This window comes from Sylvia atricapilla, chromosome 3 (assembly GCF_009819655.1).
Source record: "Sylvia atricapilla isolate bSylAtr1 chromosome 3, bSylAtr1.pri, whole genome shotgun sequence".
Classification (NCBI taxonomy): Eukaryota; Metazoa; Chordata; class Aves; order Passeriformes; family Sylviidae; genus Sylvia; species Sylvia atricapilla.
The window spans coordinates 53,292,574-53,307,086 of record NC_089142.1 but is presented as its reverse complement, the minus strand read 5'-3'; the positions used below and the strand labels follow the sequence as shown (position 1 = coordinate 53,307,086).

Below are 14,513 nucleotides of genomic sequence, written 5' to 3'. Positions count from 1 at the left end.
AACCTGTAGCCTCAGCCCACTCAGCTGTGTTACGGACTGGTTTCATCTCTCTGTAGAACAGTGATTTGTGAGGTTGGTTTCTTTCAGGGCCTATAAACAGAAATAAAACTACTGCTGACTTTAGGCTTGGCTTTGTGGATGACCTTATTTAGAGAATCAAAATTCCCAGTAGAATGCAGATCTCAGACCAGATGCTGTAAGGTGAATTAATGTACGAAGGTGAACTGAAACTGGATGAAGGACTGAAGTACTGCAGTTTGGGGTTCACATTGTGTCTTGGAAAAAATATTTTACTGTTTGTGTGTAAATGTTTCCTTACTATTCAGTGTTAAATATTCCATATTTAATATGTGTAAAAAATCATTAAATGAAGTAACGGTGGTAAATTGATATATTGTCTCTGCTTTGTCTTCTGCTTTTTAATACAGCAACTTATTTGGAAATCCGGGTGCATGTGTGGAGGTGTATATATGTATATTTATGCAGCTGTATACATACACATATACTCACTGTTGCAAGGAGGGCAACAAAGATGGTGAAGGGCCTTGAAGAGAAGCTGTATGAGGAGAGGCTGAGGTCATTTCATCTGTTCAGCCTGGAGATGGGGAGACTGAGGGGAGACCCCACTGCTGTTACAACTTCCTTGTGAGGGGAAGCAGAGGGGCAGGCACTGGCCCCTTCTGTCTGGTGTCCAGTGACAGGATCTGAGGGAATGGCCTGAAGTTGTGTCAGGGGAGGATTAGGTTGGCTATTATTAAAAGGTTCTTCCCCCAGAAGTGATTGGGCACTGGAACAGGCTCTCCGTAGAAGTGGTGACGGCACCAAGCCTGGCAGAGTTCAAATGTTAGGACAAAACTCTCAAGCACATGCTGTGACTTTTGAGGATGGTTCTGCGCAGGGCCAAGAGTTGGACTCAATGATCTTTGTGCATGCCTTCTGACTATGCTTATTCTATAGCTCTGTTAAATTTATAGTGTGTCTACATAAATATGTGTAGATGTTTAAACACATGATGCTTGCATCTATATTTTGCTGTATTAAGACACACACATATTTGAAAATTATTACCAAGAAATATTTCCTTGTCTCTAGTGCTTACACATTTAAGTAACTCCTTTTTTTGATTCATTTAGCAGCAGCAACAGAAGAACCTGAAGTGATTCCAGACCCAGCTAAACAAACAGATCGAGTGGTGAAAATAGCAGGAATAAGTGCTGGAATTCTGGTATTCATCCTACTTCTCCTTGTTGTCATATTGATTGTCAAAAAAAGGTAAGAAAATGATCCATGCTGATTGATCTCTTTCTTTTGCCCTCCCTACCAAACAATTTTAGAGGAGTGTTTCTTACAGGTCTTTAGAAAAAAAAACCAAAAAAACAACGTTTTAGGATTGGTAGGTCCTTTTGGTCGATTTTTGGATTTGTTCCTTGTATTTTGTTTTGGTTTTGCTGTGGTTCTTAGGATGTCTTTAAAGATAGATTTTCTTTATAGTTAAGATCCGATAAGTGTACGTTTTCTAATACTTATTTATTTCCAAGGATTTTTAAGTTGGAGATGGAAGAATATACAGATTTTTAAAATGGGTGGAATTGAAATTCATGGTGCCTTTTTTTTTTCTAAAGCAAAGAAAAAATAATAACTTATTGCACTTTTCATGTTTTAACCACTTAATGAATATTATTTTCTCTATGCGGCTCTAATGAGTTATTTGTGTTTGTATGTTACCCAACCTGCAAAATAATGCAATTCTATACCTCTATTTATGCTGTTGTAAACCTGGAGTTTTTTCTTAAGTCATACCACATCACTGTAAAATTATCTAGTGAGTCCTTAGTGCATGAAATTGTTTAAAAGTGTATTAATTTAAGTGAATTTAAATTTTTTTCAGTGCTTTCTTAGACAGTAAGCAATATCGCCATCTTCTGGCGTTGTTCAATGCTATCCCTGCATCCCAATCCTCCTACCTGTAGTAACTTGTGCTATCCTGTTGCTTGGTCAGCGTTTCAAAGCCTAGCCTTCCCAGTAGTTGCAAGTCTTTTAACCTGGCATAAGTGTCTGTAATATGTCCCTATATTCCATAGCTATAGTAGAGAAACTAATTCCTCTCTCTCTGTGCACCCCCTCCCTGGTGGGTCCCCTTCACTTGGCACAAGCTGATTTCTCTTGGCTAGAATGAGCCCTTTGCCTTCCCATGGTGTGTGCGTTGCATTCCCTTGCCTTTTGCAGAAGTTGTAATAAAATGTATTTTTGTGATTGTTGCTTATATTCCTCTGAAATGCAGCTTGATATTATTTTTTTAAAGATTAAGATCATTCTCTATGTTGTAATTGCTGGTTTGCATTAGATTTTTTTAATTTATTGCCTTTTTACAATTATCCCTGGAGATATATAACTTGGAGAAGAAACGTCTGCATTAGAAACATTAGGTATGCTAATAGTGTTCTGTGTTAGTTAGCTACATATGTGATTTTTCCCAAAAGTGCTTTTCTCTGTTGTTTACCTCTGTGGTTGAGAATTAATACATATGCAAAAGGTCCAACCCATCATGTGCAAAAAGACATACAGTCAGACAGTTTTCTTTATTTACACAACTTTTGAAAAACAAAAAAGAAGTTGTTTTTCAGCTTTTAGGAGGAAATATCTATATTGTAGCTTTGTAGCATGGTATGTGCTGGGAAGTATCATCTTAGTGCGTGTTACAGTGGTCCCCATACGTTTAGTAGAAAATTCTCTGTGTGTGCACGTGTGTTTGTGTGTGAGAGAGAGACCATCTAACACTACGGAGTGTCAGTCACTTCCAGATGTGATTGACTAGTTTTGCAAACAACAAACAAACAAATCCATGTGTACATTTTTCCTGTTGTTTTTGCCTCTTCCGTTCAGAGTCCTTTTAGGCTCAAATTTTCGCTACTGAATTGTTTGACCAAAGTGAGTTAATTATATCTGTGAAGTGATATTTTTAAATTTCCCCTTTTCCCCTGTCCCTCCTCAGAATCTGTGAAGGCAGTATCCTTTTAGAAATTATAATCATTCTACAGCACATAATATTTCTGAACTCCTCTACTATTTTGTATTTTCAATAGGTGAGAAATTAACCTGCTTAATGAATCTTAAATGTTTGGCAATTTTTCATGAAGATAGTTCAATTGGTTGTCTACAGCATGTGTTGTAGGTGTGCCGTTCTTCTACCCCTCTGCTTTTAGTGAAAATGGGCACTTTTTTAATACCAGCTTTAGTCAAGGTCTTTTACAAAAAGCATAGAAAAACTGTATTCCTGAGATGAATCAGTCCATCTAGTGAATCAGGGCAACTCATATAATGAAGCCAGAAACAGCTGTAAAAACTCTGACACATTCACACATACAAAAACACACTTAGTTGTGGTGGGACTGAAAACGGATCCGTCTGAATCATCCTCTGTAGTGTACCTATTCAGTGATCCATTATGTAGTATCCCTTTTGGTACCCGAATTGACCACAGCTTATTAGACGAAAAAGTCAATAAAACAATAGTTTCTGCATTTTTATTGGTTTATTAAGTCATATGCACAGCCACCACTATTTCAAACTGATTAAATGCAGCATTACATTTTATTGATAAAACGAAGTACTAAGCAGTTTTGTTCATGAACTAGAGATGTCTTAGGCTTTGCCTGATCATTTTGTACAAATTGATTTGAAGTTTTCCTGAATGAAGCTCTTAACAGCTTTTACAGACTTTTACTGGAGTAATCAAACCAGCTAAGAAAAGGGATACTGCATCTTTAACAAGCAATGCCATTTTTATTTTCAAAATCATTGTTGGACTATTTCCAAATGTCCTTCATTTCCTTCCATTTGTTTACCTTCCATGTTTTTAATGCTTAGCATGACTACATCAGCATCTCCAATTGTAAGATTTTAAAATAGAAAGCATATGTTTGCATTCAGGAAATGTGTGGTGGATATGCCAGTACACACATGTCTGCTGGAAATGTGCAGTTTTCTTTAAAATGTGTGTACTCATATAGCTACACATAGTATGCATACAAACATATATGTATACAACTGTGTACTGATAAAAATGTTAAAGTGAATTACAAGAAATTGTTTTCTGATTAAATGTATTTATTAATGGAATCTTTATTTTTTGTGACTGAAAAGTAAAAAGCATATCTGCTGCACAAGATTTGTACACAGCTGTTCATTTGTCATGACATCTAGGCGGTAATCATTATATTATGCTGAACTGCATGTTGAAATTACACAATCCATTTAATTTTCAAAATTTTTGGCAATAAGTGAAATCTCAGCATGCAATTTTCTCAAGTGATCTTTCTAAAAAACAAATTATTATAAGCTAGGTTTTTTGTGTTTGTTTTTTTTTTTTTTAATTTTTGTTTTGTTTTGTTTTTAATTGCATGGCAAAGTAAGGCCAGTTTGTGCATGAGCAAGTTGAAATGCTAACCAAAAAACATGAAATTTTCAACTTTTTTTTTAAACGCACATTTCTCTGCTTTATTGGATGTGACAGAGTCACGCTTTTCATTCACCATTGCTTCTCTTTTTCCACTGTCTGTGATTTGCTTGCCAGGAGGAGCTACTATTCTTACTCCTACTATCTGTAAGTAGAATACGGGTGACTTACTATTCTATGTGTTTTAAAGATGCAGTATCCCTTTTTAAAAAAGAAAAATATATAATTTTTCCAAAGTTTTATTGATAGTTATCTTTCCTTGTTCTCAGGCTTGAAAAATTGCTTGTTTCATTGTTCCTGTTATTCTTACTCTGTTGTTTCTTTTTTTAAAGGGATATTGTATTTCTAACTGTATATTGAGACTTTAGCTTTTTGCTGCAGTTTTTTCCATAACCATCATTTTAGCTTATTATAGTCATAATTTAATTTGCATTATGATTCACAGCAACACATCACACTAAGGAGAAAAGATCTTTTCCCATTTCCTAGTTAGTGAACTGTGCCTGTAAATCACAAACTGTACGTTCTTAGAGTATCAGTTGTGTATCAGTTCAGGAATGATCTTGTGCACCATTTTCCTATGCAGGTTTTAGGCAGATGCCAAACTTTTAGAAATAGTTTATGGTCTGCTTTTTTTGCTTTTGAGATGCTTTGCATACATATCTTAAAGTGTGAATCTTATTTTATGGCATTGGTTTGTATAAAGTTTTACTTCATTGAAGCAAAACTCACTTTTTTAATACTTGTTGACCGAAAGAGTTTTTATGAGGACTGTGACAGTTTTGTCTGTGATTGAACAAGTAATTACATGCATCCTTCGTTTTAAATAAATACATAAAGTACTTGACTTTAGAGGAGTTCTAAGAATGCACTTGAGTGCTTTGATGAACCAGTGGTGTCCAATAATGATGCTCTTCCACGTTTTTAAGCAGAATTATTTGACTTCTTTAAACAAACTTTAAAAAAAATTAAAGAAAAGAAGATAAGCTGGTTTAGCTAACTGTCATTCTCTGATTTATTGTGACAAATTATAATTTCCTTGTTAAAAAACAGTTGCTTCTACTCAAGATAATTAACCACGCAGTTTCATCCTGTGATGGAGCACCTTTCCCCTCCAACCACTGTATCACTCACCTGAGCAGATTCATCCAACTGAATCCTTTAGCAGATAATGAGAATAATTTAAGGCATTCTGTCAGCCTCGAGTTCTTTAACCTAATGATTTGCTTAATTATCACAAAGCATAGATTGCATGTGTCTTTAGCTGAGTGAGGGAAGGAGGAAAAAGCAAAGGAAAGGAAAGAAAAAGAAAAGGAAAAAGAAAAGGAAAAGGACAAAGAAAAGGAAAAGGAATGGGAAAAGGAAAAGGAATGGGAAAGTCGTCAAACCCCGAGGGACCCAAGAGCTGTTCAACAATAAAGCTGTCCTCCCATTTCCCAGAAGCTTTGGATTGCAGTGCTACAGCACAATAGGCCTTTTTAGGCATTGAAGCAGAGCATAAGAATTAGAAAGTAGCTACTGTAATAAGCTAATAACGTGAAAGCCTTAATAGCTGTTGATTTATTTAGCATAGCTAGCAGGTTTTGTTACAAAGTGGTACTTCAAAGAAAAGCTTAATATCGTCGAGAGATGAGATGTAATAGTCTTTTTGTTCCATTTCTGGGTGACGCTAGAAAAAGGTGATCTTCAGTGTATTGAGAGTATTTGAAAGGCTTTGAAACTTAAAAAAATACTTTGAACTAGAAATGCTAGTTTTTTGAAGGCTTTGATAGTATTGGAAACCAGTTATAAAGCTCAAGCAGTTTCACTCTTGGAAGTTCTTATGGTCTTCATTTGTTCAACCAGAGTATCATTTAAACCAGCTCCTCTTAAGTTAAAAGGAATGTGTGGATTAAATGTATAAAATAAAGCATTTTAGGGAAGACATCTAGCAGGGTTTTTTTTTTTTTATTTTTTGTGTAGCAACTGATACAGAACCCCATCAAACAATAGTTTGATGAAAAAATGATAGGTTTAGAGTTCCCTTTGGGATTTTTGTTGTAAGAATGTTACTGAGTAGTAATTTTCCAACTATTCCATCTGTAGATGGAGCAAAAGGAGGGGCAGGAATCTGACAAAACAGGGACATGAGTCTGATTGGTAGAAGAATCTACTATTCACAGGAGGGCTTTGTCCTCCTGTGAATATTCTACACCATGGTCCCTCATCGTGAACCAAGACTGTTAACTCAAGAAACAGCCCTGTAACATTTTCTTAACATTTTCTTAAATGTTACAAGCATGAAGTACTCCATGCCCTAGAAAACAGTGTAGGTCCTTTCTGGTGAACTTTCCCAGGACTCAGCAAGTAAATGGATAGTTAATTTACACTAATATTCTTCATAGAATCCTAGAATAGTTTGTGTTGGAAGGAACCCTGAAGATCATCTTGTTCCAAAACCCCTGCTGTGGGCAGGAACACCTTCCACCAGATCAGATTTCTCAGACCCCCATCCCACCTGGCCTTGAACACACCAGAGAGAGGAGGTCCCCAGCCTCTCTGGGCAACTGCTGTTCATGTCTCACCACCTTGATAGTAAAGAATTTAGTCCTAACATTTAATATAATATGTAATAAGTATCTAATATTACCCTTATCTGCTCTTCGAATGTGCATGGAATATTTAGAGTTGGCCATCCTTTTAGGAAAGAAAACTGTAAGATAAACACTGTCTAAACAATTACCATTTGGTGGTATTCTATGCAGAAGAAGCTTACGAAGATAAACTGTGTTTTAAACATACATTTTCAAGAACTCAGTATATTAAGTGATGACTGTGTCTCTCTCATTTGTTGTCAGATTTATCCAACCATGCAGGTTGGCTATCAAATGTATTATAGTTATGGCTTCAGCTGAAAACAGGGATATTTCAGAACAGTTTGATACATGTTATGGGTTTCTGCAGAACCAAGGTGCAGCTCATGCTGCTCTACATACTTCCTGCTACTTGAGATATATGTTTTAGGTTATAATTAAAATATATCATCTGCTTCCACCTGATTCCTGGAGACAGTGAAAATCACTTCCAGTTCTTTCTCAAAAGGGAAGAATTGAAGTATGCACTTTTAAGGGCACTGACTGTTAATTTGGGGGGCTTAGTTGTACAGATTAGCTTGGTCTTTAACTGTGGTACAGTCAGAGTGTAAGATTGTTAATGTCAAAATTGCAATGTTCCCAAACTGCATGAAAGGGTAGAATGATAAGGGTGGGTTTGTTTTTCAAAGAACCAAAGTTAAGTACCTGAACCATATGTGGTATTCTCTTGTCTATTGAATGAGCAACACAACCTTTTACATAAAACATAATATAAATATTTATTGAATAATTATGCTTCTTTTGTTACTTCATAATTTTTTGACTAACAAAGTAATTTTGTTAGTTAGAAGGTTACATGACTCTTTTTCCCAACAACGCAAGCAAGGGGAATGAATTATCCATTTAAAAAATCAAAACAGATATTTAAATGGAGATGGTTGATAAAATTGCATGCACAGATGCTTCTTATTTGTCATTTCAGTTAAAATGCAATTATATTCTCTAATTTGTTTATATTAGTGTAATTACTCCACAGGGAAAAAAAATGTTACCAGGGTGCAGAAGTAAGCACTTCCATTACAACATTTGTGTGTGTACAGAAAACACAAGACCATGACTGTTTCGTAGCAGGGTGCACAGTTTTATCACATGCTGAAACAATCGCACACAGGGAAATAAGTCAAACTTTTCAGTCACTCAGGATTATAGAGAATGATTACCGAAGACATCAACATTCATCAAATGTTAAGGTGGTTTACTTTATTTTTCTTTTTGGCTGGGCAGCAAACTTGCAAAGAAGCGCAAGGATGCCATGGGAACCACCCGCCAGGAGATGACCCACATGGTGAATGCCATGGACAGGAGTTATGCTGACCAGAGCACTCTACATGCAGAGGATCCCCTGTCAATCACATTTATGGACTCGCATAACTTCAGCCCCAGATGTAAGTAGACATTGATAGATACTCCAGAGTGGGGGTGAATATAGAAACACAGAAAACAATTCTGATTTTCAAGGAAATCTGTTTTATGCTCCAGGTTTTCAAGGAATGCTGATAAAGCAAAAGGTTGAGTGGGGATGTTTGTATGTCGTCCTTATTGGAATGTGGCAAAATGTTTAATTAGATATTTGCATGTGCTTTCACTATGCAATAATATTTGTTTTAGGGAAACTATTATACTTCTAGAATACCTCACTTAAAACTTAACATTGAGTTTTCCCTCATGAGACTATTTAATGCAGAACGTTAAATATTACTGCATAACACCACGTCTGTAAGGAATAGTAACAGGATGTCCAAATAAATTTCTATTTTTTTGGCAGTAAGGACATCACAACAGAAGGAAACACTGACAATTTTCATTGCTGTTTGTGAAATTTAGGTACAATCTTGTTAATATATCTCAAATTTGTTCTATATTTGTATTCATTTTTTGTAGATATGCCGACTGGTTTCAAAAAAAGTTTGGATTTCTGACTGTTAAGGGTTATAGCTGCAACTGTTAAGCACTCTTGCCTCCTGACATCTTCGCTATACCTTGCCAAAAGCAAGGTATAGTCCACTGGCAAACCGAATATTTCACAACTAGTGTTTAAATTACAAAGGGATAGAATTCTACCATGGAGCTGGTAGGAACCTGAGCTTCTCACAGCTCCATGGGCTTGTGGCTTAGCTTTACACAGATCTGAGCAACCTGAGGTGCTTCTGATTTGCCTTTCTTTGGGAATGACACTCCATGTCTGTTCTTGTGTCCCACATTGCTTACCACGCTTGAGCAAAATCCATCCATTAAGGCTCTTAAGCTGATTGTTGTAGGGGAAATCGGTTTTGGAGGAAGGTTTATTGCTTGGTTTATTGAAGCATACCAAACTACTAAATGCTAACATTTTAAGTGTCTCATAACAAATTATAAGTGGGAGTATCAGCCTGGTTTTTCTACACAGTTTGGTTGGTACAGTTTGAAAAATCTCCAAAGTTTGATGTCTTACTGGCATTGAAATTTGTGGAGGCAGGATTGCAGAGACACTTTGATATGGACTGTGATGATGGATCTCCAGCTAAGAATTTATCAGGAATTTACATGCCTACTAGTGAGCCAGGGCTCCCAGCCACTCAGGCAGCCTTTCAGATGGACAGATGCGATGCCAAGAGCCCATGAGCTCCTGTCACCACAGTTGTCCTTCTTTGCCTAGCTGGCAAAGAAGCTGGACATCACCAGTTTCTAGCATCCTAGGTATGTGATTTTTTGTGTATTGGAGGATTTGTTTCTTCTGTGCTGTCTGTGCTGAGACAAGTCTTCCAAGCTTTCAGGGGTTCTTGTAATGTGACAAACTTTCAGGCAGATTGTTTGTGAACTGGAGCTTTAATCTGTTACATACACTTCGATGTTATAATTTTTTTGTTTCAGACTGGAACAAAACAAATCCTGGATTCTGCCATTTCTGTACAAAACAGTGCATTTATCTCTGCATGGTTCTTGTTGGGATAATAAAAGATAAAATTCTATGAATTTTATTCAGACATCTGCATCTGTGAATCTGTGATTTTCCTATACTCATTACGAACAATATCTTTCATATTGAACATTAAAAAAGCTATTAACAGTAAAAATGTATATAATCTTTTTAATTATGGAAAACTTTATAGAAATACCATTTTATTTTGAGATTAGCTATTCAAGTATTACATGAGAGGATGGGTTTAAAAAGAAGGAAGTGAGTTCTATGAAAGTGAAGCTTTACTGTGAACTGAAAAAAACAATAGTGGAGGAGGAGCCCTTTTAAAACTAAATTGCATGTAATGTCTTTATTTCATTTCAGTGAGGATCTCTTTGCTCTTATCATTACATTTCTGAAGTCTGAAATCACTGCTTTTCATACCTCTTTTATTCAGGATGCTTTCTGGGACTGTATTCTTTCTGGTTTTCTCTTGTTATAAAATTAATGGAGTTTAGTTATTTCTTGATCAGACTCTGAAGTATATTGTTTTTATTCTTAAAAATACACAAATTAAGGATAATGTGTTTCTTCATGGGCTTTGTTTTCCTGCAGTGCCCAATGATCCACTTGTGCCGACAGCTGTGTTAGGTGAGGACCCTAGTCCTTCATTATCCATTCCTGCATGAGTTCTGTCTCCTTGCATGGTTGAACGTTGAAATAGCTGGTTTTATGGTAAAACTATGCTGTTGCCAGAAAATAATTCTATACTCAGTTCATCAATTCAGAATTAGACTGACAACAATTTTAGAATAAAAATTATTTTATGCTCTCATTAAGAAGTTATTCCTAGTCACTGCTAACTGAAGAGTAAATGAGGAAATACGTAAACTGGAAATACTAAAGTTTTTCTCCCCAGAGGTTTGAAACTGAATTCCAGTAAACTGACATGTGAAACTAGAGCTCTATTAAGACAACTTTAAAAATAAAATTCAAATGTCCACATTAGCGTATTTTGGCACCCAAAGCTCAATTTTTTAAGTAACAAGAATTAAAAGAAAATAGAAAACGGAAAAATTTTTAGACTATCTTAGAGGAAACAACAACGCTCTTTGCATGTTTTGAGTAAGTGCTTCTGTATGCCTATATTAATTACATCATTCAATTGATAGTAGTAAATTTTTCAGACTTGTACTTACTTTAAAAAGAAGAACATACATTGAAATGGACAGGCTGCATAAGTCTATGCTGCATCTAACACTGCATGCAAATTTTAGAGTTGTTGGGCTTTTTTTAAAATGAGAAGATAAAACTATAATTTGTACCCAAGTCCTTGTTTGGATAAACTCAACATGCAGTATTCAGTTTCAGTCAGTTGCTGAGGTTATTTTAGGAAAAAAGACAAATATCAGAAAGGGGATGTGAATATAGATGTGTTGAAAATAAGATTCCCAGAAGTAAAGTTTAAAGGGACCTGGGGGCAATGAAATCTCTTCTCTATTTTGAGAACTGACAGTATACATATAATATAGATTCTTTCTGGAAATTGTCTCATTATGTTTTAAAAATTTGTAGCAAACAGAATTTTGCTCTTGCAATGGAATCTTCCAATGCCTCGGTCCTCCTTAGTAAGAATAAATTCTGTTTCATATTAGTAATATTGACCCAAAGGTCAATTTTCTGAGTATAAATTACTATTAACCAGGTGTTATTACTAAGTATTAATGCTCACCCCTAGTTTTCCCTCACTAGGCTAATCTAGACTAAATTTTCATTGCTGTGGATTAGGCCATTTCCTTTTGGGAGACTCACAAAAAAATATGGAAAACTGGCCCATTTCTGTCCTTTCAAAATAGTCTTTTACACATTGAAAGGCTCTTTTAGTTGAGTTTAACCGAGTTCTTTCACTCATCATCTTGTAGGCAATGTTTTCTAAATTTGTTGTCATTATTTTCCTCTGAATGCTTTCCAACTTTCCGACTCACGGGTTGAATTTTAAGTTTCAGAGCTCCTAATCAGGTAGCATTCTTTTAGAAGAAATCTTAATGCTGAGCTGAGTGGAATAGGTATCCTCATGCCTCACTTTTACTGTTTCTGTTAACTGAATTGTATTTTCTCCTTTTTATTGTGTTCATGTTGCTGACTTGCATTGAGTTACCTGTTAAAATCACAGTTATCATTTTCCAGTCCATTACTCCATTCTGTAGTTATATATTTGATTTCCCTTTCCAGCACACGCTATTGTTGTGTTCATCATTCAATTCACCTTGTTGATTTTTGCATTGTCTCCTAAATAATCAAGATAACTTTGAAATCTGATCCTGTGCTTGTGAAGTGCTCATGGTACCTTCCCACTCAGTGCCATACTGCCATGGTATTTTCTGCAGTGGCAGACACAGTTACAGACAGCTGTGAGTATCAAGGGCAAGGAACTAACTGAAGAACTGCTGAATAGTTCCTGTCTGCCTTTTCATCTGCCTGTAATGATATTCTGGGCATGATAATTTCCTCATATAAACAAACCATTGATAGTTGGAAGAGATAATTTTCACTGAGTGGACTGAAGTAGTGGAGAGAAGTGTACAAGCTTTTGAGCACACCATGTAGTAAAAGCTGGATATCTGAATCTTATTCCTTTGGAACTGCATTATTTGGCCTACTCCATTTTCATATAGCCTTTGCTCAGCCCAGCATGACCAAACAGTTTTCTTCTGCCTTATTTAGAGAAGAGGAATATTTTATGGGTTCTAAATCATAGAACACATTTTTTTTATTATTTGAAACTCTTATTACTTTCTAGCTATACTAGTTTTCTTTTTCTTCGTGTATAGGTTATTAATGCTGCTCTCCATTCTGTGTACATTAGCACTAAGTTAGTATGACAATTTTGCTTTTCCCAAGTCCCTACTATTACTCTGATAGTATAATAATGTGGCCCTTATATTTTTTAAACAGCTTTCATTGTTACCTATTGTGAAGATTTAACAAGTTTGAATATCACTTTCTTTTAGCCATTTTTTAATATAGTCCTGAAATAAATTTCTCATGTTCTGTTCACTCATTGTTTTTTGCTGCTTCAATGGGTTAAAGTGCCTATTACTGGTAAGTATTCTGTGAGGAATGGGGAGAACTACAAATCCTGAGGTGGTTTGAAATGTGTGTAATTTAGTATGGGTAACTGCAATAAGAAGTGACTGCTGCATGTCACTTGCCTTGTTAGGCAGGTTAGTGAGGCATAAATTAGGTACTGAAATTAGCAACTCGGGTGACAGTTCAAAGAGTCAAGTTTCTCAGGAGATTTAATTTCAGAAGGCATTAATAGTGTTTGAATTTTGGTGTAATTGTACAAAATTCAACCCTTGGGGCATTCATTCTTTTCCTAGAGTGTTTTGCCTCCTAATCCAGATCCTTTGCAAGGAAAATGGTAAACTGATTTGAAAGAAGATTAGGAGGGGTTGACTACTCCCTTCTCACTTCAGTAGCTACTTAGATCAGAATTCTTCTTTCTCTGCAAATTCATTTGATCTGATAACTACTAATTTGAATAAAATTACTATTTCACAGAAGGGATTGACAAATGTCCTCATGAAGCATTGACATTTGGGTTTTATATAGAATTAATGTAGCACAGAGCGTTAGAAGAAACTTCTTTGCTTATACAGGGCAAAAAGTTGTGACTGAAATCAGCACAATCTACTCAAGTTTCATTTTTCTACTAAAAGACCTGAGTTAAAATGACCACTCTGTAGTGCTGATTCATCTTCCTAAGTGGAGGTGGTTTTCTGAAGTGGTGGTTTAATTGCTTCGCTTTTTTCTGGGTTCTCAATTGACTCTTTGTTGGCTTTAGACAAATGATCAGACAAGTGCTGATACCACTATAGAATTATTCCAATTTATTGTTTAAGGTGTAATACTGCTATTGATGTGTAATAGCCTTTAAAAAGTTACTTTGGTTGATAGAGTCTGGAGTTTCCAAGTACATTAATGTCATAAAGTTTTGTAGCTTCGAATAAAATGCCCCTCAGACATCTTTATTGCTGGATGAAGGACTGCAAACTTTTGTATGTGTTTGCTGTTAAATTCTTTTGTGTACTTCACAGTATTTATGTGCTGGAGAGTAAGTGCTTTGCGTTCTCAGAAAACAGAGATGTTTTTGAAGGAACAGGTTTGAAATAGATGTTGATATGTGTAGCAGCAGGTGTCACTGCTCTGTGGGTACATAAAGCGCTGATTTTTTGTGAATACAGATGAAAATCACAGTGCAACAGCAGAGTCCAGCCGACTCCTGGATGTCCCTCGTTATCTCTGCGAAGGCACAGAATCCCCGTACCAGACTGGGCAGCTGCACCCTGCCATCAGGGTGGCTGATCTCCTGCAGCATATTAACCTGATGAAGACCTCTGACAGCTATGGATTTAAAGAGGAGTATGAGGTGAGATCTCCAGCGGTGGGGCTTTGCTAGGAAAAATCCCTTTGAAATGGGCAGCCTATTGTTTGCATTGTATTGCAAAAGGATGGAAGTAAATGTCATGGGTTTAAATGAAAA

At 36.0% G+C, this 14,513-nt stretch overlaps 1 protein-coding gene across 5 annotated transcripts in view; it reads left to right on the top strand.

Moving 5' to 3' along the window:
- Positions 1-14,513, top strand: part of PTPRK (protein tyrosine phosphatase receptor type K) — a 380,804-nt gene that overhangs the window by 343,241 nt on the left and 23,050 nt on the right. Inside the window, exons 14-19 of one of the 5 annotated variants that reach the window (XM_066315365.1) lie at positions 1,134-1,272; positions 2,385-2,426; positions 4,574-4,603; positions 8,314-8,474; positions 10,583-10,618; positions 14,215-14,399. In XM_066315365.1, coding sequence (XP_066171462.1) covers positions 1,134-1,272; positions 2,385-2,426; positions 4,574-4,603; positions 8,314-8,474; positions 10,583-10,618; positions 14,215-14,399 — 593 coding nt within the window. The remainder of the gene's footprint in view (positions 1-1,133; positions 1,273-2,384; positions 2,427-4,573; positions 4,604-8,313; positions 8,475-10,582; positions 10,619-14,214; positions 14,400-14,513) is intronic. The other 4 variants (XM_066315362.1, XM_066315361.1, XM_066315364.1 and 1 more) reach the window with 4 other exon arrangements.